The 25,755-nt window shown below is 32.7% G+C and overlaps 1 protein-coding gene across 2 annotated transcripts in view; it reads right to left on the minus strand.

The window, feature by feature from the left end:
* Positions 1–9,176, minus strand: part of Egfr (Epidermal growth factor receptor) — a 178,162-nt gene extending 168,986 nt beyond the window's left edge. The window contains exon 1 of one of the 2 annotated variants that reach the window (XM_076407790.1): positions 8,896–9,176. In XM_076407790.1, the coding sequence (XP_076263905.1) occupies positions 8,896–8,974 (79 nt within the window). In that variant the 5' untranslated portion in view covers positions 8,975–9,176. The remainder of the gene's footprint in view (positions 1–8,895) is intronic. The other variant, XM_076407792.1, reaches the window with a different exon arrangement.
* Between the last annotated feature and the right edge of the window lie 16,579 nt (positions 9,177–25,755).

The following is a 25,755-nucleotide window of genomic DNA, read 5'->3' on the forward strand; positions in this document are numbered from 1 at the left end:
AAAACCTATACATCCATGCTTATACAAGTTTCGATTGGCTAGAACTGCACATGCGCACTTGATCTGATCTAACCTGAGGGGTTTCACAACTACACGTTCTTCCCGCTAATTTTGTATTTACATTTTGTTGAGGTAATATAATTATTTCATAGGCAAAATTAGCGGCAATATAAGATATGAATTATTAGTAAAATATTATCATTTTATAACACCAATTTTGTAGATTGTTATGGAACAAAGGATATATTTTTAAGTTAAATACTATAGAAATCGAACTTATTTGAAGATTATAGTAAAGGTAAGAATGAAATGTCATCATGTTTGTATACGTATATTGTCTATTTGTTATTATATGTTACTTATATCTTTCTGATTTTACAGATATTTTAAAACATATTTCGTATCAATACAAATATGACAATAGAATCTACGAACACTGTATTAAAAACAAATACACTAAGAATAGAAAGATCAGGATCGTATAATTATTAATACATACAGTTCAATAAAATTCAGGCAAATTTTAAGCCAAATATTACAACAAAATATACAATGTAAATATTAATCAAATCTACGAGAATAATTTTAAAACTTTGTATTCGTAAAGCAATACGAAAGGAAAATGTAAGATAAGTTATTTTGATAGAAATATTTGTTTTAAAATTTTATTTTTATAGTTTGGGTGTGTCTCTAAATTTGTATTGCTTAGATTACACTTGCTTTATTTATTTTATTCCATTCATTGCGATAAAATTTGTTAAATGATGTAATATTATTTATCTGCTCCGATGAGTTATAAACCGAAAGAAATAACAAATCACAAAGCTTCAAATTCTATGTTATCAATTTATTCCAACCCCTTCCTATTAAGTACAGCTTATATTTACACCATGCTGAAAATTTCTGACACTTCGTTTAAACATTTAGCTTTTTCTTCTATTGACATATCTGTAAAATCAGAAAGATATAAGTATAATAATAAATAGTTAGAAAAGATATACAAACATGACCATATTTCATTGTTACCTTTACTATAATCTTCAAATAATTTCTGTTTCCATATTACTTAACATAAAAATATATCCATAACAATCTACAAAATGAGTGTTACAAAATGATAATATTTTACTAATAATTCCTACCTTATTTTCGAATTATCTGCCCCTAATTTGCCTATGAAATAATTGTGTTACGTCAACAACGTGTAAGAATAAAATTAACCTAAAAATGACATCTAACCACAACTGAGATTGTGAAAACTGTCAGGCTAGATCAGAACAATTGCGCATGTGCAGTCTTAGCCAATAAAAACTCGTATAACCATGGATAGATAGGTTTTCTACTATCGTCTCATAAGTATCGATATTTTTCTCCGGGCTCGACAGACGTACCCAGAATATTCCAGTCGGTGGCACAACGAGACCAGTACTAGATTTCGATTTTCAATTTAGCCGGCCTCTGAAAAACGAACCAATTGATTCGGCCTTGTTCTCTCCAGAGAAACAATAATATTAATTAACGCCGGGATCGTCCAGGCATCTGCTTGCATCTTAAATTAACCAATTAATCTGGCCAGTGTAACGAAAATATTCGTTGCTCGCGTAGCTTATAACTATACTTAATAAGAGCGTACATTAAAATGGACCCTCGGCCGTTCGATGAGTAATAATTTTCTTCGGTTTATTTCTGACTATTTTTTCCATTCGTACTGGTTTGTTCTGGATCACTAGTCGGTTATAAATATCCCTAGGAACTCCGTAATCGTTTCAATGAATGATTGATAAACGTTTTAAAGATGAATCTACTGTTCACTATTAACTATACATCGTTTCGAATAGAAATGACACATGCAGCAGTTAAATATTGATATTAATTAGTGTTGGGAACTATCGACTGTTTAGTAATCGACTACTTCTTACTATCGATTGTTTCAGTCGTTATTATTGGTTCAACTGCTTTTACTACTATTTACCAGTGACTATTTCAGTCGACTTCTCAGTCGCTATTTTCGGTCCGACTGATTTTGTTACTATTTACTATTATCGGTATATGTTACTATTATTAGGGTAAAAAGATTAAAATTGTGAATGATAAATAGTAAAACACTTTTGACTCTTTTTATAGCAATAATAGGTAATATTTCGATCATATAAAATCAATAAATAGAGCATTTACTTTATTTAAAAAAGCTCTGGTAGTTCATCATTTTTAATTATGTCATGGATTTTTTTTCAATGATTAGGTATATGTTTAATTTTTATTTAGTATTTATGGTTACTGTACATCTTTAGTTTAAGTTCTATTGCAATGTCTATATTTATTATAGCATATTGTTTAAAAATAGCAATTAACATATTAAAATACGATAAAACATTTGTGGGGTATTATTCCATTCCATAGAAAAATTGCATTCTTTTTTACAGATCCACAGAACGTTCAAATATAAAAGTTATTTTACTTCGTTTAAAATGAAATTATTAATTGCATGTTAATAGTATTCAGTAATTATTTTTTTCCTTTTCTTTTTTTAAATTAATACGTAAAGGAATATGTACATCTCCGTCTCGCTTATACTACCGTTGGAAAATATAAGCACATATAAAACTAACTGCTCTAAGTAATTATCTCCGCCCTTTCATTTCTCACAATTTATACAGGAAAGGGTTCGTACATCTTCGTCTGACATCACGAATTGAAAAAAACAGTTGAACAGTGCATATGACCTGTGAGTTTTTTGACTATCGACTGTTTCGACTGTTTTCCACACGCTAATAATAATTTATATTGTACATTCATAAAGCGAAAAAAAGACAATTCACCACAGCTAAAAACTCGAAGGAACAGCAAAAAATATATGCGACAAAAAATGAAAATAAAAAAAAACAAGTAACCAACGAGCCAACCATCGTCGACATTATGAAATTGCTCAGTGAATTTTAGACTAAAACGCGACACAATTGCGGTCAGTTAGCAAACAGGGTAGAAAAATTAGAAGAATCCCAAGACAAGATATAGAAAAACAAAAATGAGTAATTTGTTCTTAAGAATTATAACATGAAACACAAATGGACTAAATTACCGAGTCCGGGAACCAGAACCATTTCTAAGAAGAAATAATATAGATATAGCTCTCATATGGGAGACTGATGATAATGAAATTAGGGAATTGGTAAAAGACAGATGAAACGCTAGAAGAGTATGGCACAAAACCAGAAATGCTGTAGACAAAACAATATTTAATATAATTAATAATCGGACATATCAAAGGTTTATACTAATGAATTATACCCAGAAGCAGACAAAGAATACTAGTTATGGAAAGCAACTCGGAGATTTAAAAGACCAATTATTAGAGTACAGTCTATTAAAAATGATTGAAAAGAATCGGTTCGACGCAACGATGAAAAAGCTGAATTATTCGAAGAAAATTTAGCTAACATCTTTCAACCAAATGATATAGAATCTACAATAGATTAAATCCTGTTTATTAGCCAGATGTAGCTGTAAATCGCATATCTCCAATGGAAGTTTCCATAGAAATTGACAGCAACCTCAATCCTAAAAAGCCTCCTGGAATTTATGATGTTTCACCAGGTTTATTGAAGGAGGTGCCACGAAAAACAATAATTCTGTTGACATATATATACTCAATGCCTGTTTAAGTTTGAAGCATGTTCCGGAATGTCTTGAGGTTGCTTGAATAATTATGCTTAAAAACCTGACAAACCAGCAGAACAAGTTGAAGCTTACAGGCCTATTTCGCTGCTATCTGCAATATCAAAATTATTTAAAAGTAAACAAAGTAAAAAACAAGTCAAAAACTTTATTTTAGCAACGTTGACCAGTCGAATTGACGTTTTAGTGCAACCCTATAAGTCTCGATTGGCTTTGTAACTGACTGATAAAACCAATCCCTTCGCTGTTGAGTGCAAATTTTGCGAAGCATATTATTGAACACATCCTAAGTGTTCGACAAGGTTGAGAATAAGTTTTGAATTGATCGAAAACCTTCCACGAAACCATAGAGTGACCTATGAATCTCCTACATATCTGTTAGAGCGTTTAAAGCTACCAAGAAGAATCAATATAACAATGCAAGAAATTAAAGCAGATGCACCAGAATTCTACAGCTACTCCTTAAATATTCTGGGAATATATATCGCTCGGTAAATGGAAGTAAGACGAAATATAAAATATTAGTTGTTAGATTATGTGACCGCTATTTATTGATGTTATAAAAATATAGAAAATATAATAGATAAAAGGTAGAAAATACAATATAGTATATATCATATCTGAAATATATCGTCGCAAATTCTAAGAATTGTTAGAGATTATATTACAAACGATTATGCAGGAAAGTCCTGTAGCAGCATCCGTTGAATATAAGTCAACAATACTGTATGTAAACTGATCTTAATGCAAAATCGTCATTTAACTTACCATGTGTTTGAGACATTCCTAGATAATTTCATTAATATTGTATGAATATTTAGTAATAACCATATTCGCGAAGTATCCTCAGTTTTGAGATTCCCAGCAGAATTATACTTTTAAGTCTTCTTGAGCAATCATTAAATATTGTATGAACATTGAGCCATTTGGCTGAAGACCAGAGATTCTTTTTCATGACGTATTCTCATAAAATTTTAATTTCCAGTATTCAAAGTATCGATTTAATGATGAAGAAGCAATTAGTGCATTCCAAATACATTTTACAAAGCAAAATTTAGATACGCAGGAAGTTTTTGATACTTCCACCGAATAACCCTGTCTGACTACCATTTCTGGTTTTTACGAAGCTCACTAAAAATCATCTATGAATAATTGTTGAACCAAAAAAAGTGACAACAGGTCATCGATTAAACTTCAACATTCTATATACCCCCTGCATGTTTGATATCATTATAATTAAATTAGTTTCCAAAAATATTTAAAAATCCGAAATTACTTTTTCTCCAGTGCATTATAATTTACTAATAATAACTAACTAATATCAACTATAATTAATACTATAAACCTATTAACAGTGATAAATACTTGTTCATAGAAAATTAATAAATAAAAATTGAAACTTCTCTGAAAGTGTATCTATAAAAATATTTTATCAAAGTTATTTAACATCATGTTACACTGGTTAGTCGGAAGATACTCTCAAATTGGATTAAATCAAAGAGATTGATTTATCAGACAATCATAAAGCCAATTTGGATCAATGGGGTTGCATAAAAAATTTAAATCAAGTAGTCATCCAACGGTGTCAGAACAAAATTCTTCGATTAATTATCAATTCCTATCGCTACGTAACCAACGAAGGACTACACGATGACCTGGAAATCTAATGGATTTGGAGAAGTCATTCAAGATTTCACCTTGAACACGAAAGAAGATTAATAAATCACACGAACGTGGAAGCAATACAACTATTGGACAACTCGCAGGAAATCAGAAGATTGAAGCAAACCAAACCTTACGAACTTATATAAAGTGTATACATTTAATGTAAACTATAGCTTAAGTTATTATAATTTTATAATTGAGGAATATATATTGATGTATCTATCTCACACTCGTCTTGCTTGTGAATTAATCCAAGTACAAATGAAATGTAGTAATAAATAAATTTATAATTAATATTGTACTAAGCATATCTAATAAAGTTGTTATGAAATAAAAAAGTTATTTATATATTGTCAATCAAAGATGTGTAATCAAATTCCCATCAGTTATATATCAGCAAATATAAATTTTTTTTTATCCGCTTACATCCGCAGTACAATAATTTTGGTGGGGAGATAATATTCTATTAAAAAATGAAAAAAAATCAAGAAAAATGCTGATAAAATATAATAATAGAGTGAAATTATAAACCGTAATTAGAAGTAATACATTTTTTGAAAATATTTAATAACAAATTCAAGAGACGTAATTACAGAATGTGTTTTAACGGTACTTTTTAGAATGTTCACGAAAAAGTCACTAGTAAAGATAAGAAATACGCTTTTAATAAACCATTATCTTTTACGAACGCAAGGTAAAAACTGAAACGGATTCAGTCACAAGACGTGTCTGAAGTGCAACGAAAAAAGCTTTCGATTTATTACGGAAACCGACTAGTCATCTTAAAGGCGTAACATTCGAATTTAGTGCAACAAAATTCAGTATTTTTGGTACAAAATGTACCAGATATAATTATTTTCTATGATTTGATATCGACCCAAAGAAAATTCCAGAACCACAAAGAAATATGAAACCAAAACATCTAAAAGCTTCCTCAGATAAAGGCATATTATCATTTTACATACAAGAAGTGAAAGTATCAGTGAAAAATGAAAGACCAAGAAATAAGTTTGCAATTTGAAAGGAAATTAATGACTAAATAGTACTTCTTATATTCAGTATATGCTTGTCCCTCAGTAAAAACAAATACTTATAAACTCCAGCAAGCAGACAACGTTAAACATCTGGGAATGCATTTTGATCGACGTTTAACATGGAAGAAATATATAGTGACAAAACGCAAGCAGCTTGAGCTTAAACTAAGTCAAATGTGACTGATAGGGCGTAAATCTAAATTATCCTTAGATAACAAGGTTTTATTGTATAAGTCAATACTTAGGCCCATTTGGACCTATGGTATTGAACTGTAGGGTACTACTAGCAAATCTAACATAGATATCCTCCAGAGGTTCCAGAATAAAGTGTTGCGAGTCATCGTCGATGCCCCATATGACGTGTCCAACAAACTGATTCAGCGCGATCCCATGATATCCCCTTAGAACCATAACGACTATGATTCGTAGTGTTAGTGCGAAGTACTCTGAAAGACAGTTAGTGCATCCCAATGCACTCGCCAAAAAGTTAAATGTGCGTGATGACAGTGAAGTGCGTAGGCTCAAACGTAAACGAACTGATTACCAGACACATAGAGTGAGATATAATAATCTCTAAAATAAGTTAGAATAGTTTTTATAATAAGTTAGGTTAGAGTTTAGAATAAGTTAGAATAGTAATTAGACTTGTACTTGTTGACTGTGTTGTTGTAATTATTGTATAACGGAAATCATATTATAATACTTATTACCCACGGGTAGATAGTTGAAGTTCTAAGAGATTAAATAAAAAATTAATTAAGTATGTCAGTTACAGGGTCAATTTCAACCAAAACTTAAAAGAGCACTAACAGCTAACATGATTTATTAACATTTTGTTAAAATAATCAACTCAATAATCGTTAGAATATAAGTTATTATATTTTTACTCTTTCGTCAATTCTAGAATTTTATTTTTTATCAGTACCAAGAAATGAATGAAAATAATATTAAATACGATCTGTAAAATTAATTAATTCATCTAAAGTTAATGGTTTTTTTTGTTAAATATATTTTTATTGATTTCAAGGAAATTGTAAATTAGCTTTAAATAGTTCAAAAATAATGATTAATACTGTATAAATTACCAAGTGATATCTAAAAAAAGTATTTGTAAATTAGATATTTTCATATCGTATCATTTATATTAATAGCTATACATACCATTGTTATATAGTCAAATAACAAAATCGCTGTATAAAAATATTCTTTTGTCGCTTTTTATATAGGATAATAATGATAATGTTACAATATACGACAAAAGAATGTTTAAATTATGTTTTAAGTGTATTTCACAAGATATTAACCAAATCTATAATTACAGGACACCGGTTTTACAATAACACTGGAATAATACTAATTATTAATAGAGAATAATTAGATAGATATTCAGAAATTATAAGAATTTTTAAATGATTTCAGGCTAAAGAATTACAGGCTACTATACTATAATATTAATTGTTATGGAGAGAAAAATAACGAGACAGAGATAGAAGTTGTTTGTCAAATTACAATCCAGGATTCTTAGATTTGTTAAATCTTTTAGCTAAAAAGCAATGAAAAATAACCTTAAGAATAAAATATAATTAGAGAAAATGATAGCATAAAATAGCAATTATTAAAAATAGTAAATAAGTAATGATAAAAGAGAAGATTGAAATAAACACAAGATGTAGACAACACAATAGTATAAAAAGTTTTATTACTTAATTTAAATATCTAGAAGTAGAAATATGTAAAAAGAGTGGACATGGGAAATACGTGGACAGTAAAATACAAAACAAAATAAGGAGATACAGTGAATATTGTGGTTTATGTAGAAGATAAATTGAGTTCGTATCATTATCTATATAGAATTATTTATAATTGGCAATTAAAACGTTATAGGAAGCTTGTATAATAAGCTTGCCAAAGCAAACTTGTTGAAAAAGATAAAACAAAAGTAGAAGAAGCCAAACTCTCGACTAAAGGTACAAATATGGGATTGCACTAAAACATCAAATCAACTAGTAATCCAACACACGCAAAACAAAGTTCTATGGTTAACGTACGTCTCTACGTAACCAACGAAGAGCTCCACAATGACCTCGAAATCAAATGGCTACCCAAAGTAATCCAAGATTTCGCCTTAAAACATGAACTAAGTTCGCTAAATTACAGCAACGTGGAAGCAATGCAGCTTAATGGACAATACGCGGGAAATCAGAAGATTGAAGCGAACCAAACTACACGAACTTGTTTATTGTATAAATGTATTCTTAACTTTAGCATAAGTAGTTTTATTTTAATTTACAATAAATTTACTAAGCATATTTAATATAAGATGTAATAAATTAAAAAAATAATATAAGAATAATGTTATATATAATAAAATAATATGCGCTTGTTATCGTGTACTTCCGAGTATGTTTTACATCATGATTTCTTAAAGAACATAGTACCTTTAGACCATTGTATATATTATACATTGAAATGTTGTTCAAGTGCATATAACTTAAGAATATTTAAATAAACTCGTTATTACCTCTTTCCTCTATTGCCTGAGTCGTCAAGTAGAAACTGCCACACACCAAAATTATCCAAAAAATCTGGCAAGAGCCCATTGTCTCGCACACAAAATAAACAAATAACCGATCACAAAACCATCAAGTTCATCGTATCGTACCGTTTTACTATGAGCAAAGTTTTTTTTTTCTTTTCACACACGGAGACGCGCTTTTCACTAATGACGGCGTTCCAAGCGTTGAAATCTCCCGAACGTAAACAGCCCAACGAATACCCAATGCGCGCCACAAACAAACAAACTCGGAAAATTATTTCTCAGATACACGACACGAGTGCTCGACGCGGCCAACGAAGAGAGCCGAAGAAACACGAACACCGGCACAGGTAACTTAGCGGAGCAACAGGTAACCGTTGTGACGTTGCCGGCTCGTCTTCGATTTATCGGATTCTAAGGCGTAAGATATTGACTGAAATAATTCGTCTAGGGCCGTGGTAGAGCTTTGGTTTATTTTGCCTTTGACATATAATAACAAAAATCTAATCTAAATAAAAATTATGTTATATAATATAATTAATTTTAACATTATAGTACATTTAATGCATATATTATCGAAGGACTTAAACAATTAATTATAGAGTCATAATGGTTTGTAGGTTAGAGTTGTGTTTTATTATATTTACATTTAACGCTCTTCAACACCACATGTTAGACCTAATCCACCTAATTAACAATTGTATAACCAAGTATTGTTTTTTGAACCTTTTTACGGTTAGTTCTTGTTTTCTTTGTTGCAGGGATTTCTTGTCGAGTCATTTTGATATTTCTCATTAATTTCTTTTATTATTATCTGTGTACATACATTGTCTCCAAGACATCCGCCATATCTGCAAAACTGTTAGTATTTTTTCTCCTCATACATTCTAACCAAATGCTCATGTATATTCTAGACAATTACACACATATATATGAAGGTTTAATTGTAGAGAATACTTCTTTTCACATATCCAGACAGTTCTTCCTTGTATATCCCTCTCGACCTGCATGTCTATTGTAACATTTCTTTGCTACACTCCATATCAATTCGATAATATTGAAAATGCAGTGATAGGGAGGAAGACGTGATACTCTGTGGCCTTATATCTGTTCAGCCATCTGATCCATGTACCTTTTCCATACTTTCTTCTAAACAAGTAAATTACAGCAAATGTAATTAAACATTCTACTTATATTTACCGAGTAACTTTATATCGAGAAGATTGCTACAAAACTTAATTTATCTATTGCAAGCCATTCCTTAATTGCAGCTTTTGTTGATGCGTTTATTGGGATCCTTTTCACCAGTGTCCTATTGTATGCTGCATTATCCATAATAATAACTAATGTTTCCTCCAAGATCTTTAAGAGCTAATTTTATTAATACGTAATCACATGGAAACACATTTCTAGCATACATAACAATATATCTACAATGAGACATTAAACGCAAAATTGATTTAAAAGATCACATCTAAACATTGCTTGTTAACAATGTTAAATGTCACCTCTTTCTGAATAACGACGAAGAGTGCCATGCTTGAAATGGAAAAATTTACGAAATATGTGGGACGACTTTTATAGATACAGGGAAACAAACGTGACATAGTATATGGTTAGTTTATTATTTGATAATTATATGATTATATTTTTACTTGTTAGTTATTGGTTTTGTTATATAGTTATAAAAATGTGATGACATTCCAGCCCACAAAAATCCAGATGATCAGCTTTTTATTCTTAACTAGCGACCCGCCCCGACTTCGCACGGGTGCAATGCTGATACTAAATTAAATACACTACAGAAAAAATATGAACGTTGTATATAAAAACATAGCGGCCCGCTCCGACTTTGCACGGGCATAAAATATATATGCCTATGTCACTCAATGAAAACATGATTAAAATCGATCCAGTATTTTTGGTTCATTCATTACTGCCCTTGGCCTGCACGCATTAAATTTGGAGTAAAACAATTCCTCTTCCCCTATACTTACTATGAAGATTTCCTGCTATCTTTGGAATATCTAAATTCATACAATTTTTATTACATTACACATTTTTAAACGCAAATTTTAAATTTGTAATATTTCCGAAAATATTTGTTTAATTTACATGCTGTAAGGAACCATATTGATCTATATTAATTGCACACTGTATTTAAGGTACTTAATTCGATAAGGATTAATGCCGTATTGCTTAAAATAGCTTCGTAAATAAGCCATTTTCTCATGTAAAAAGTAAACAATAAAAATGGTTAATGTGTTAATGTTAACATATACCATCGCGGACTTTTTTGTAGACCTTTTTATGGTGTACAATACTGTAGTACATTAATTTGATCTAACTCGTAGGGTTAGGCAGCGTTTTTGCTAATTGCTAAATAAGCCTAAAAAATAGGTTAATTTACGACATCACGTTAGAAACCTCTAAAATTAGCAATGTTGCCTTAGTATATTATGCATGTATTATACATACAAACCTTCCTCTTGAATCACTCTATCTATTGAAAAAAACCGCATCAAAATCCGTTGCGTAGTTTTAAAGATTTAAGCGCACATAGGGATATAGGGACAGAAAAGGCGACTTTGTTTTATACTATGTAGTGATAAGGAAATGAAAAGAATTATAGTTAATAAGATAAATTCAATTTATATAATACATATAAATCTCTATAACTATCTGTTAAAATATCGTGATTGATATTGACAGTATCCACGAAATAACCAAGATCGGATAGTTTATAAAGTTTGTATAATGGCAGAAAATATAAAATGTAAAGAGTCATGATATAGTCCAACCTATTAAACACTATTAGACAAATGGTTTCTTGTTAGAAAATGAATAAAACCTGCTAAATACAACATCTTTCTACAGGTCCTGATAAGTACCAGGTGGGGCAAAAGTCTCGCTACCATTTTGATTGCGCGTCATCTTGGTTATGTGACGTTTAGCTCAGTTTCGCTTTAACCATTGTCTTATGCAGACGTCCAAATTTTATTATTTTATTTTGACAGTACGGTACGACAGCAGACAGGCCGCGTTCTGAAAGACAAGGAATGTCTCGTAACGCTGAAAATGTGGCTCCGGTGTCCAGAAAGATCAATTCGGAGGCGTGGTTCCCAGTTTCACATTTCTACACGCAGTTCAAGGCGAATTTCGAAAACTAATTCGAAAATGTTCCCGTACAAAATTCAGTTAGTCCAAAAATTGCTACCGAGGGATCCTGATCAACGAGCTGAGTACAGTAATGTAATCCTAAGGCTGATGATCCCATTTTCTTCCAAGTCGCCTCGTCAATAAACAGAAAAATCGGTTTTGGGGAACACAGAATCCTCAATTATTTTATGAAACATCATTGTATCCACTAAAAACAACTGTATGATGTGGTATTCATACTGGAAACATCATTGGTCCCGATTTTTTCGAGAATGACCAAGTTTACTGCTGAACGGTACCAAGACATGATTCAAAATTGTCTTGTGTCTGAAATGGGAGAGCAAGTACTAGACGGCATGTGGTTTCAGTAAGATGGAGCCACAGCACACACAGCTCGTTCAACAACCCAATTATTGAATGACGTTTTCCCACGAAGACTAATTTCGCGAAGTGGCGATTTAGCACGGCCAGCCAGATCTCCGGATTTAACAGCACCAGACCTTTTCTTACGGGATTTTTTAAAATCAAAAATGTACGTGAATAAGCCCCAAACGATTCAATATATTAAAGACAATATTCGTCACGAATTTAAAGAAATTCAGCCGCAGATGTTGCAGGATATTATGAAAAATTCCTTAAAAATAACCGAAAGTTTCATAGAGAATTGCGATCACCATTTGCCCGATATATGTTTTCAATCATAACAAAAAAAATGTAAAGATTAAGTAAACTTTTTATCAAAACCAAACTTACTTATCTTTTCTTTGAGCAAGATGGTAAACATTTTGTTTTTATCGTTTAGGAAACTGACTAACTCTAACTCCATTTTTTATGTACTTCTTAATAGTAAAGCTACTTCTGTTATTCCTAGGTATTATTTCATGTTTTTTGTAACTAAGTTGTTAAAAACCTGATTATGTGTATGTATTGATAATAATACGTATCGTATGTATGGGATGGCTACTGACATTTTTGTAGACAATATTGTACATATTTGTACATATATAAATGTACACAGATGCTACTAGACGAAAAGTTGCAAAAGAAGAATTCAGACATGTAAGGTGCATGTGATACTTGTAGGTGGTGTGAAACCAAATGCAAAGGAAATTTTCATTAATGTTTTCACTATCTCAGTTAAAATATTTTATTTATATTATTTTAAGTTATTTAGTGAAGAGAAAACGTGTATTAATACATTTAAATAATAAAAAACTATTCATAAACACAAGGTCCATTTTATTTTGACTTTATAACGTAAGCAAAAACGTTCACTAAATTATCTTCTCAGCATTATATGGACCTTTAAACAATAAAAAAGGCATGCATAATCAAACTGAATTGAAATGTTACTCATTTTTTAAGTGCTCAATTAATCTATCATATATTGCATCTCCTTTGCTTCCTTGCAGTGTGACTTTTAATATGCTGACTTATGTTAGGATTAATGTACGCGTTTCTTTAAAAAATATTTAACAATTTTTATGTTGGCAAATTTTAAAAATTAATTATGTTACACACCATCCTATGTTTTGTATATTGGTATCTAGTATATACAAAATGAATACACAAATACACTTATACCTGACAAACCCGCAGAACAAGTCGAATCTTACAGGCCTATTTCGCTACTACCTGCAATATCAAAGTTATTTGAGAAGCTGATATATAAACGTGTTAAACATTTGGTAACAATACCAGATTTGCAGTTTTGTTTTCGAAATCACCATTTAACTATCGATCAAGTGCACAGAGTAACTGCGGCTATTGAAAGAGCGTTTGAGGAAAATAAATACCGCCCTGCAATATTCCTGGATGTCTTACAAGCTTTTGATCGGGTTTGGCATTTGGGATTAATCTGTAAGATGAGCAAATTGTTACCGCGTAACAATTGTCAATTGCTGGAGTCATATTTATTCGGAAGAAAATTTAGAGTATCGTACGAATTGGCGTTCTCGACATTTAAAAATATCTCGGCTGGAGTTCCACAAGGTAGCGTCTTAGAACCTCTCCTTTATCTGCTCTACACTGCTGACATTCCAACAACAAAAGAAACACTTCTTGAAACCTTTGCTGATGACACAGTTATTATGGCAAAAGATATATCTCTGCCTAGGGCAATAGAAAAAGTGCAAGTGGTAGTCAACAAAACTACAAATGGACAAAAGATTGGAAAAAAAACGTAATTATATCACTCAATGGATGCCCGATTCCTCAAGCAGAATCAGCAAAATACCTTGGAATCCATCTTGACGGTAGATTAAATTGGAAGCATCACGTTAGACAAATAGCAAAACACATGGACCTATGGGGTGCAAATATGGGGTTGCACTAAAAATTCAAATCAGTTAGTCATACAGCGCTGTCAAAACAAGATTCTTCGATTGATTACCAATGCCTATCGCTATGTAACCAATGAAGAACTGCACGATGACCTGGAAATCAAATGGATTTGCGAAGTTGTGCAGGATTTCGCCTTGAAACACGAAAGAAGATTACTAAATCATTCTAACGTGGAAGCAATACAACTGCTGGACAGCGCACAGGATGTCAGGAGATTGAAACGAACAAAACCATACGAACTTGTGTGAACATTTAGTGTGTATTATTAGTGTAAACTATAGCTATAAGTCAATAATTAATAAATAATTGTAATTTTATAATTGAGGAATACATACTGATATATTTTCTCGCACTCGTCTTGCTTGCTAATTAATCCAAGCACATAGGAAAAGTAGTAATAAATTAATTGTAATAATAATAATAATTAAGATTGTACTAAGCGTATATAATAAAGATGTTATAAAAAAATACATCTACATTAAAGGTAATCGTAGTCAAATGACTAAAATCTAATGTACATACACTTAAGAATGTGGATATGATATATATATATATATATATATATATATATATATATATATATACTACGATTACCTTTAATGTAAGTGTATTTGTGATTCATTTCCCCCTCCCCCAAAAAATTCCCCCCTCAAGTTACCCTTTGGGCTTTCCTGTTATGAATGAAACTGATGATTAATTTTTAGTTCGACTAAAACCACCCTAAAATCACGTATATTCTGGGAATATGTAAATCAACTGTCCACTATGACTATGTCAGGTGGATATTTATGCATACAGATATAGAAATTATTGATTAGTTGGTGTTGAAACTAACTCGTAGAGTTTATTTAACAAAAGTTATTTGGTACAAAATTAAATTGAAAAAAAACTTATTATTATATTATAAATAATTGTATTGAAATGGATTCATAATAACACCTATTTTGCATGGAATATATTTGTGGAAAATATAAACTTGTTCTTAAGGTCTCTTTTTTAGAACTTACAAGAATTTAGACATAAAGTTTTTTTGAAAGTATAATAATTATATAAAAACGTATAACAAAAGGTTTGATTGATTTTATTTTGAAATAGCACTAAATATTTGATTACGATGAAACTGCTTGATTGTATAAGTAATCAGCAATAGTTATATGGGCTTAGTGACAGCTGAAAGAGTTTTCCACAAGCTACAAAGCAAGTCTGCATTCTCAATGAATTTCATGGTGAGGTTATAGAATCTCAATCTTATCGAAGTTTCTGAAAATGTTAACGAAGCTTTCAAACAATATATACAAACAATTTTCATAAACAATAAATATTGAAAGTTTTCCTCTTTTATAGAAGTTTCTATTGAAAAATGTTGTTAACAAAGTTTTTGAGTATATCGTTGAAAATTCTTCAATGAAAGCAGATTGCAGTCGCAATATATATTATGTGAGGTCAAGAGGTTCGTTTCCTTAGATCGATCCACTTTAATTGAAAATTACTTGGTTAAAACAAAATAAATCAATACAAAATACAATACATAGTTTCATTAATGGTAATTCCCCGTTTATCAAACAAACTTATCTTTATTTATGTATGTCATATATCTAAAATAGGCAGCTGCAAAACCAAAATTATCAGATGTTATTCATAATTATTTAAATATAGTTCTTTTTTTTTAAATAAATGAAAACCAACATGAATTGCTGTAAAAAATAATCTGAATGACTCAGAATGTGCAATTATTTTAATTATGTTTATAAACTGTTGATATTGATGAAATTGGGTTAATTTAAAAGGTTCATAAAGATTCTTGTGTCTGAAAATTCGAGCATTTTCTGTTTTTCTGGGCATTCAACCGGTCCAAAAAGTCTCCATAATTACCTGAGTTCATTGTTTTACCAGTTTGGATATGATTCACGAACAAAATTCTTTTTGAAGTCCATAAAAATATAAACAAATAGTTTCGTCGAGTTAACGCTCTTGCTTTCTAGAAATTCCATCACCAAAGCAATGAAGATTCTTGAATTTCAATGTTTAGAGTTAAGCAAGAAGAAACTTACTCAACTATGAATGAAACTAAAATGATTTGGGTCCTAATCATGACTAAAACTCTATATGAATAGTGGGTATATAGTGATATACTAGATATAAATATAAAAAACAATGGATACACTTGCAGAAACAACCATAAAATTTGAATACGCAAGTAATAATATAAATAAGTGATACCAGACATGGAGCGTTGAGGAAAAATGACAAAAACCTAATTATATCACTTCACGGATGCCCGATTCCTCAAGCTGAATCAGCTAAATACAAAAGGCTCCCCCCTGGCACCCGGTTTATTTAATATTTTTCTTTCAGATATCCCTAGGAGACCACAAGTTGAGGCAGCTTTTTACGCCGACGACACTCCTGACTTTGCTTCTTCAAGAGTAGCACCGCACATCCGAAGCAGACTCCAAAAACAACTCGATGAAACGGTCCAGTGGTTCTCCATTTCTGGAGGTTGCAGGTCAACCCACAGAAAACCCAGGCCATCTTCTTCCACAAGAAGTGTTTTGCACCGAGCATTTCGCGTCTTAAAATCGAGAACGCCGAAATCCCATGGTTAGAAGAAGCCATCTATCTCGGTCTTGTCTTCGATCGCAAGTTTAGATGTAATTCCCACATTCAAAGGTCCCTCGATAAAGGTCAAGGTTTTGTTAATTTGTTGTTCTCGCTTATCAAGTGGGCCAGCAGGCTTCCCCTCTCTATCAAATCTCTCCTGGACAAGATGCTGGTTCGATCAGTCGTTCTATACGGCTCCAGTGTCTATCTAAAATACGTCTCACCTAGCCAGTGGAACGTCTTCAAGTCTTTCAAAACAAAATTCTCAGGAGAATAATAAATGACCTCTGGTTCGTCAGGAACAATAAAACTCATAGAGAAACAGACGTCCCCCAAAGTTCACGATTTTATATCCGAGGTCTACTCGAGATATTTCTCCACTCTTCGTCTTTCTGGCCAATATTTTAGGCCAATAACTCATTCGGCTCTTCGTGGCCTTATTCTATCACAGCCGACACTTCTCCTTGGTGCTCCAACTCCAAATTGTCTCACCTTCACCGGCGAGCGATTAACTCATGTACCGCAAGCTTCGTGGTCTGATAACTACGCCACATCCTTGCCTGGCTCTTGTGCCTCTTAACGGTGTTACGGGTTACTGGCACCTTCCTTACTAACAGTAAGAAGTATCAGTTAGGGTCATTGGATCAGCTGATAGGGTGGGGTTTAGTGGGTGCCCAGAGGTAGTCTCCACATAACCAGTCCAAGTCGCTTATTCCTGCTGATCTTCCAGACCAGGTATCCGTAACAGGATTCCCCTTCCCGGTTCCAGGCCAAAAATAAAGCTACAAAGCAGATTAGACTCAAAGTCAGGCAACCGTACTGGTTAGTCGGAAGATACTCTCAACTTGCCCTAAAATCAACGAGATTGGTTATCTATCTATAACTAGTAATCCAACGCACCCAGTTCAACGATTAATAACTAATGCTTATCGATACGTAACCAACGAAGAGATGCATAATGCAAAATCATACGAAGTGATCCAAGATTTCGCCTTAAAACATGATATAAAGTTGATAAATCACAGCAATGTGGAAGCAATACAGCTACTGGACAACACACAGGAAATAAATGATTTAAGCGAACCAAACAACACGAGCTTGTTTAGTGTATAAGTGATACTCTAATCCTTAGCTTAAGTAGTTTAGTTTTATCTCTCGCTCTGTTTTGTTTATTAATACAAGTACAACAGAATAGTAATAAAGTGATAGTAAATAGAGTAGTAATAAATTACTTTGTAAATTAAGATTGTCCTAATCGTATCTAATGTAAGATGTAATTAATAAAAAAAATTAACTGTAAAAACAAATAGTATATTCTGATGTAGAATTTAGTTAGCACATTTTCATTAAATACCTGCCATAGCATCGAGTCCCCTACCCATCGAGGATTCTGCCGCGTCGAGTCACTACATGAAATCTGATCCTTAATTATACGCCGACATGGCAACGCCGCCCGACAAGCTGGGCTTCTGTGAATGGACCTGACAGGTGACTTAATGTGTTCTTTTTTTACAATGCGAAGAAAAATGCGCTTTTGTGTGATGTATGTTCGGTCTAGGGATATCGGATCTGGGGTGAAGGATAGTCGGCTGCCTGTCGGGCCTGCCTGCGTGGGTGTATGGAAGAATTCGGTCTTGGATTCGTGTATTTTGCGTTTGATATCTCTGGGAATTTATTTGTTTTGATATGGTTCTTAAAGATTTTTTTTTGTTCAATTCGAATTCAACGATTCAAGAATTATAATCAATTTCTGTTGTCACGACTCGATTACAATCTATTATAGACCTGTTGATTTATTGTTTTCGCTGTATTATATATATAGAATTAATTGTTAGAAAATATTTGCTGATTTTTCATTTTTTATAATAGACTTAACGATTTACAGCAACGGTTAAATAACGAAAATATGATTGTGATGATCTATCCAATACATGGACTGAACAGTATCGGGCGTAACAAAGAAAACGCGATTGGCAAAATTGGTTTTATTCATCAACGTAATCAACATCAAGAATCAGACAACCATTCCAGCGCCGTTCTAACATTTATCTTTTGCCTTAAAATAGGCCTGTCACCAGTTGCTGTCCAGTCAGATGACGATCGTTTGGATTCCGGAGTGAAGTGATGGATCCATATTTCATCCATTGTCACATACGGACGCAAAAATTCCGGTTTGTTCGTCAGTGAAATTCATTGAAGTCAAGTCATTGAAATTGGTCATAGGTCCTCAAAGCATTAGTAGCAAGTATAGTATATCCAAAGTTTGTTTGTACATCAAGATGTTTAATGTATTGCCTGTCGCAATTTATAAATTCGTTTTGATTTAGCTCTTTGATTATTTTGATACATTTTAAATGGCTGCTTAAAATATTATATTATTTTGTTTGAAAATAACGAAAACAACAGATAGTCAGGATCATAAACAGATTGCGTCTTTAATAAGTTATTTCGAAAAGGAACAAGATCATGAAGGCCTCTTTGCCAGTAATTTCCGTTAGAGAGGTAAATATTGATGATATTGTAAATATAGTTGCTGAAGTTTTATTGAAAATGAATTTTAGCGTGTTGCTGCTGCGCTGAATATAAATGTGGATACTGACTAACATCGCTTACAAAATGAAGTACAATATGTTAAATTCAACCAAGAAAACCCGTCTACATACGAAGTGGGTGATGAATTTTGACCATTTTAGTATTGGCTCTAGTCCAGATCAAATATACGAAACGTATAAGAAAAGTGAGTACACCAACTATATTTTATCAATATAAAGATAATTTAATAAAATCATTTCAGAGAAAATTGCTAATCTGGAAAGTATACATAAAATAGTTACAGACATGCAGCTTTTGAGGGATATAAGTCATTCCTTCGTACAGATGTGCAGGCAATATTAAATTATACCAAAAAATATCACAGAAGACTTGCCAACAGATTGAAACTCTCTTATTAAAAATACAATAACAATCTAGATGAAAAATAAAGTAGCTTATTGTTTTGGCATAGATTGGCATGGTGCAGGAAAAAATCAATCAAATGTTCTCAACAAATATTCTTTTAAAGTGAAAAACAATCAGAATATATGCAAGCATCTAATATAAACATTTACGATACCTATATCACAGCGGATGACACAGCTTTCTTCACCAGTTCCAGTTCTGTTAAAATTCAATTAAATTCCACAGTCCAATGGTTAAATTTCTGGATGTTGCAAATTAACCCCCAAAAAACCCAGGCCATAATCTTTCACAATCAGAGAGACATCCGCGCCTACCAGCTGAGAGTGGAAAAAGTCTCAATCCCGTGGCGACGAAAAGCAATATCTCGGCCTCATCTTTGACCGTAGATTCCTATGGTCATCACAGATAAATAAAGCAATCTCCAAAGGCTACGATGTCGCCACAGTGCTTAACCCTCTCATCTGTAGAAAAAGTAAATTGTCTCTGATGATTAAAGTTTTGCTTTAGAAGCTGCTTATCAGACCCGTCATGTTATATGGATCTAACACTTGGTATCGGTTTATCAGGCCGGAACTAGTGGAAAAGCTTCAGGTAACGCAAAATAAACTTCTCAGGCAAACTCTCAAAGCGCCATGGTTTGTCAGAAATACCCAAATTCATCGGGAAACTGACACACCAGAAATAAGACGTTTCGTTTTCTACTTATACAAGAAATACCATGCAACCTCAGCTCTCTCATCAATTCCCACATCAGATCCCTGTCAGAGGCTTCCCAATCAGGTAACCCCGAAGACTATCCCCCCAAAAGCGGTTCTTCATGCCGCCAAAGCTTCTCATACCCTAAAATAAAGCGCCTTCACAGGCAATCCTCTCTTATAAATTGAGTTAACATCAGCAAGGAAAACTTTTCAGCTGGTAAATCAGGCCCAAAAAAATATATATATCAATTGAATAAGCTACAGTCCACCTACTGTTTCGATAGTCGCGTGTTCGAATCTTGCTGTCCGTTGTGATTGTCCTACGTAAGAGTGCAAAATCCGACAAGGAAAATGATCCCAGTCACGACAGTAACCACCTGGGATGATTTCTAAGTTTGTCACTCGCCAGTCGGTAGGTTTAATGCCGAGGACCGTGGTTCGGAGCCTCCGTTAAATTGTAGGTCCAATCCAGATAAACCCCCGTTGGTAAAAGGAGACTTTAAAATATTTTTAAAAAATCAATGAAATCTTAGTATCATTTTCTCAACGAATATATTGAGTAAAATAAATTATTCTATCTTGTTCATCAAATTCAGCACGATAATATGGTAGATTTGAACGATTGGAATGATATTCACGGTTTGTTTTTTAATGTAAACATACAGAGCCACCGAGAATATCAATGAGTTCGATTATTTACGAAGATACTAGTGAAACATTGCGAATTACACATTTTGCGTTTTGATCATGCTGATTTTCTAAATCGCGTGTTGATTAGTATTTATAAGGTGTTTGTACAGGGTTACAAACAATAGACCTTATTCGATATTAGTATACATAATCAGTTAGGAAACTATGAGAAGTACATTTGTAACGGAATAATTGATTATGACAATAGTAGGAATGGACGGAACATTGACTTGAATTGTTTTAGACGAATTTGATTTTCATTAATAATGAATGAGTTGGTTATGGATATGTGGAATAATTCAAGTATCAATTTATTTTACATCATGTGAGACAAAAAGCTGAGCAGAGGACTGTTAAAAAACTGTACTGGATAGTTAAAAGATCAAAGATATTTATTCAAATATTCAAGAAATCAAACTGAATAGTAAGCCAACGCTGCTAAAACGAAGTTCTTTGATTAATTACTAATGATTGTCTTTACGTAATCAACGAGGAACTGTATAACGTTATCAAGAATTTCGCCATAAAAGCAATACAACTACTCGACAACGCCTGGAGATCAGAATATTCAAGCGAATTAAATTACTTTGAGAAATACATATGAATAAATTTATCATGCTGTTAACTTGCCTATTGATCCTAATGCATAAGGAACGTATTAAAAGCAGGTGTACCGTAAGTCATAACCATTTTTTTTTCTGAAGAAGAACTACACACTTTTCAAGAAAATGGAAAAATGTATTTAAGTGATGATCTTTTAATTCTATACATCCCATCTTTCTGGCAATTTATAGTTGCCATCCCAAACAAATTCTCCCAAAAATACCATTTCCTCGGCGAAATGCTGCTCTGCAAGCGCGCGTCCCATTGATACGATGATACGAAAAGTTAATAGTCGAAGGGCGCAAGGTCTGTCCATACTGGTGGGTGTGATAATAACAGATCAATGAAAAAGTTCTCGGCCTACCATAGTAAAACTCATTTTTTGGCAAAAATTTTTTTTATTCAACTGATTATAGTGACCCTCCAACTTTTCGATATCATTTTTGTAGTACGATTTGGCCTTCGCTTCAAAATAAGCCTCCGTTCCGGCGATCACCTCTTCATTTCACGAAAGAATGATTTCTTCCCTGCAAGCATTCTTTTGAGATCTGAGAACAGGAAATAGCCACTGGGGGCCAGATCTGGAGAATACGGTGGATGAGGCAGCAATTAGAAGCCCAATTCATGGATTTTTGCCAACGTTTTCATGGACTTGTGACACGGTGCATTGTCTTGGTGAAACAGCACTTTCTTTTTGTTTAAATGCGGCCGTTTTTCAGCGATTTCAGCGACCGTCCTTCAAACGGTCCAATAACGCTATGTAATAGTCGGTGTTGATGGTCCTACCTTCTTCAAGGTAGTCAATGAAAATTATTCCATGCGCATCTTAAAATACAGACGCCATAACCTCGCCAGCCGACTATTGCGTTTTCCCATGCTTTGGAGTGGGTTCATCGTATGCAGTCCACTCGGATGACTGATGATTGGACTTCGGAGTGAAATGATGGAGCCATGTTTCATCCATTGTCATATATTGACGCAAGAACTCGGGTTTATGACGCTTGATCATCTTCAAATACTGCTCCGAATCTTCAACTCGTCGGTGTTTTTGATCAAAAGTGAGTTCGCGTGGCACCCACTTTGCACAGAGCTTTCTCATACCCAAATATTTGTGAATGATATGATGTGCACGTTCAGTTGATATCTTTAGTATGTCTGCTATTTCATTCAATTTCAATTTACGGTCATTCAAAATCATTTCGTCAGTAACAACCTCTTTTGGGCGTCCACTGCGTTCACCGTCTTAGGTGCTCATTTCACCATGTCTAAACTGAGCATACCAATCCTTGATGAAGTTTTTGCTTCAACTGTATTTTTTCCCTTCAAAAAGCAATATTTTCTCAACACGCGAAATTCCTTTTTATCCATTTTTTTCACAATAACCAAAGTTGCTTCACTCAAAATGTTATAATTCAAAAAACTAATGATCCGACAGCTGTCAAATTTATACACACATCTCTTGAGGGTTAGGGCTAACTAAAAACATATGAACTTAATTCTTGTAGCGCGATCTATGTGTCAGGCTTTCAATGCTTCCTTGACTGGTTTTGCTTATGATACGGCGTGTTATCGTACTCTAAAATCATTTTACCGTTTCTTCGGACCCATTCTAGATGTTTTTGATAAGTTGTTGTCGGTAGCGATTACTATTAACTGTTTCACCAGGTTTCAGTAGTTCGTAATACCCCACATCACTTTAGTCTCTCCAAACACAGGGCATTGTCTTGCTACCAAAATGCCTTAGCTTTGGAGTCGATCAACCGGCTTCGCCAGGTGATAACCATGTTTTTTTGCGCTTAGGGTTTTCAAAATAAATCCACTTTTCATCACCCGTCACTATTTGATGCAGAAATGATTTCAAATCACCTTTGAAACAATACCTCACAGACGATTTTTCGATTTTCTCTTTGCCAGTCATTTAATTACTGTGGCACCCACCTTTCCATCTTTTGGATTGCCTCATTTACTCGTAATCGGTCGCTAGTCATTTCTTGGACCACATTTAATTCATCCGCCAATTGTTTTTGAGTTTGGGTTAGGGCTTCATCCAATTTTGAAGCTTTGCATCTTCATACTGTTTCGATCTACCAGAACGGTCTTTGTCTTTCATATCGAAATCACCACTTTTGAGTTTTCGAAATCACGCCTCACATGTTGTTAAGGTTAGGGTATGCTCACCGTAAGTTTCTACCAGCAATCGATCGATACCAGCGGCTTTTTTCTTTTGATTAGACCAGATTCTTATAGCGACACAATGAATACTAAAATAATCTTTCAGAGATGCATTAGTTAATGTATAATACTCTGATATTCCTCCTTATATAGCTCGCACTGCAGAGCCATATGGCTTGAGAATTAATGAAGCTGATATGAAGATGAATGCTTAAAGGACATTAACACATAAGAAATATATTGGCTGGCTATGGTACAACGTTACAAACTATTTACAAATTATTTCACAAAGAATTGAGCCACTCTCACGAACCTCAAACCTCAAACAATTGACGCACTTAGGAAAAATATCCATAATCCCAGTTTTCTGTGACATGGAGATATATTGCACCGATAGTGTGGCAATGCGGTAAGGTTTTGAGCAAACTAAAACCTTAAACCGCAATAATATAAACAAATTTCACCGCCACTTTTAATATCCAGCCACAATATGTTTGTTGTTAATTATCAGGTTAATGTGGTAATATAGTCATACTCATACTTGGCATAGTATAGCTAAGTATGGAATTTTATCGATATTCTTGTTTTAACGGTTTTTTTTGTGAAATAATATTATTCATCCCTCCAATTTTCAATGACTTTGCAGAATAGATCTGATCATTGATTACTGTAGCTCTTAATAATATAATGCAACCTGTTTTATTGGTTTTAATAAGTTATTCCCCGGCGCATTCGCCAAAGTATAAGATTGTATAAAAATATTTTACAACATGGTATTTCATATTCGGAATCTCATTATTAATCATAAAATATAATAATATATATGCAATATATAATTATGCACAACAAACAAAATTATCAATACTAACTGAAACCAAAATTTTAAAATAATGGAAATAATAAAATTTTTTATAACTATTTCTAAATTTTTTTGATCTCATTATTATGATTATGAATTAACAATACACTAATTTTATATGCTGAATTTATGTGTGTGTATAATGTGAATTGCCAACTATTATGTTGTGCAGTCTATAATTGTATGTCAAAGTCCATTACTAAGAAAGTATAACATCATAAATTCAGCATTTTTAGTTTTGGATCATTAAAACAATTTTATTTAATTTTTAATCAACCATGTTTTTCATAGCAAAAAAAGGCCATGCTAAAATGATGTATCTACTTAATCTAATGGTCCCTGCAGAAGATCAGAGTTTATTGAATACTAGGCAGAGTCTGTTGCTCTCTATACCTATATGATTCTACTTATTTTTTAAAATATTGCCATCAGGTTTCCACAATTATACATCCATTTTATTTAGAAAAAGAAGATTGCTCTATTTGCCTTTGCTTCTCAGGAGATTGTATTTCCCCTTGGGTCCTTTGTTAACTAAAATTATATTTGCATAATAAATTACACAATTTAATATATTTTGACTAATATGTGCGTTAAAGTAGTCATTAGAGTGTTATTTTAATAACTTTTAAAAACACATGTTCTAAAAGTTTTAGAATAATATATTTAACATCAATGATAGTAATTTAATACCTATGTACAAGCAATATTAGCAAGCTGGGTGTAGGGAACACAATATGAAATGAAACGATGGAATATGGGATC

The sequence above is a fragment of the Rhynchophorus ferrugineus genome, unplaced genomic scaffold (assembly GCF_030347505.1).
Source record: "Rhynchophorus ferrugineus isolate W39M unplaced genomic scaffold, kcgeb_rfMv2 rfM6, whole genome shotgun sequence".
Lineage (NCBI taxonomy): Eukaryota > Metazoa > Arthropoda > Insecta > Coleoptera > Curculionidae > Rhynchophorus > Rhynchophorus ferrugineus.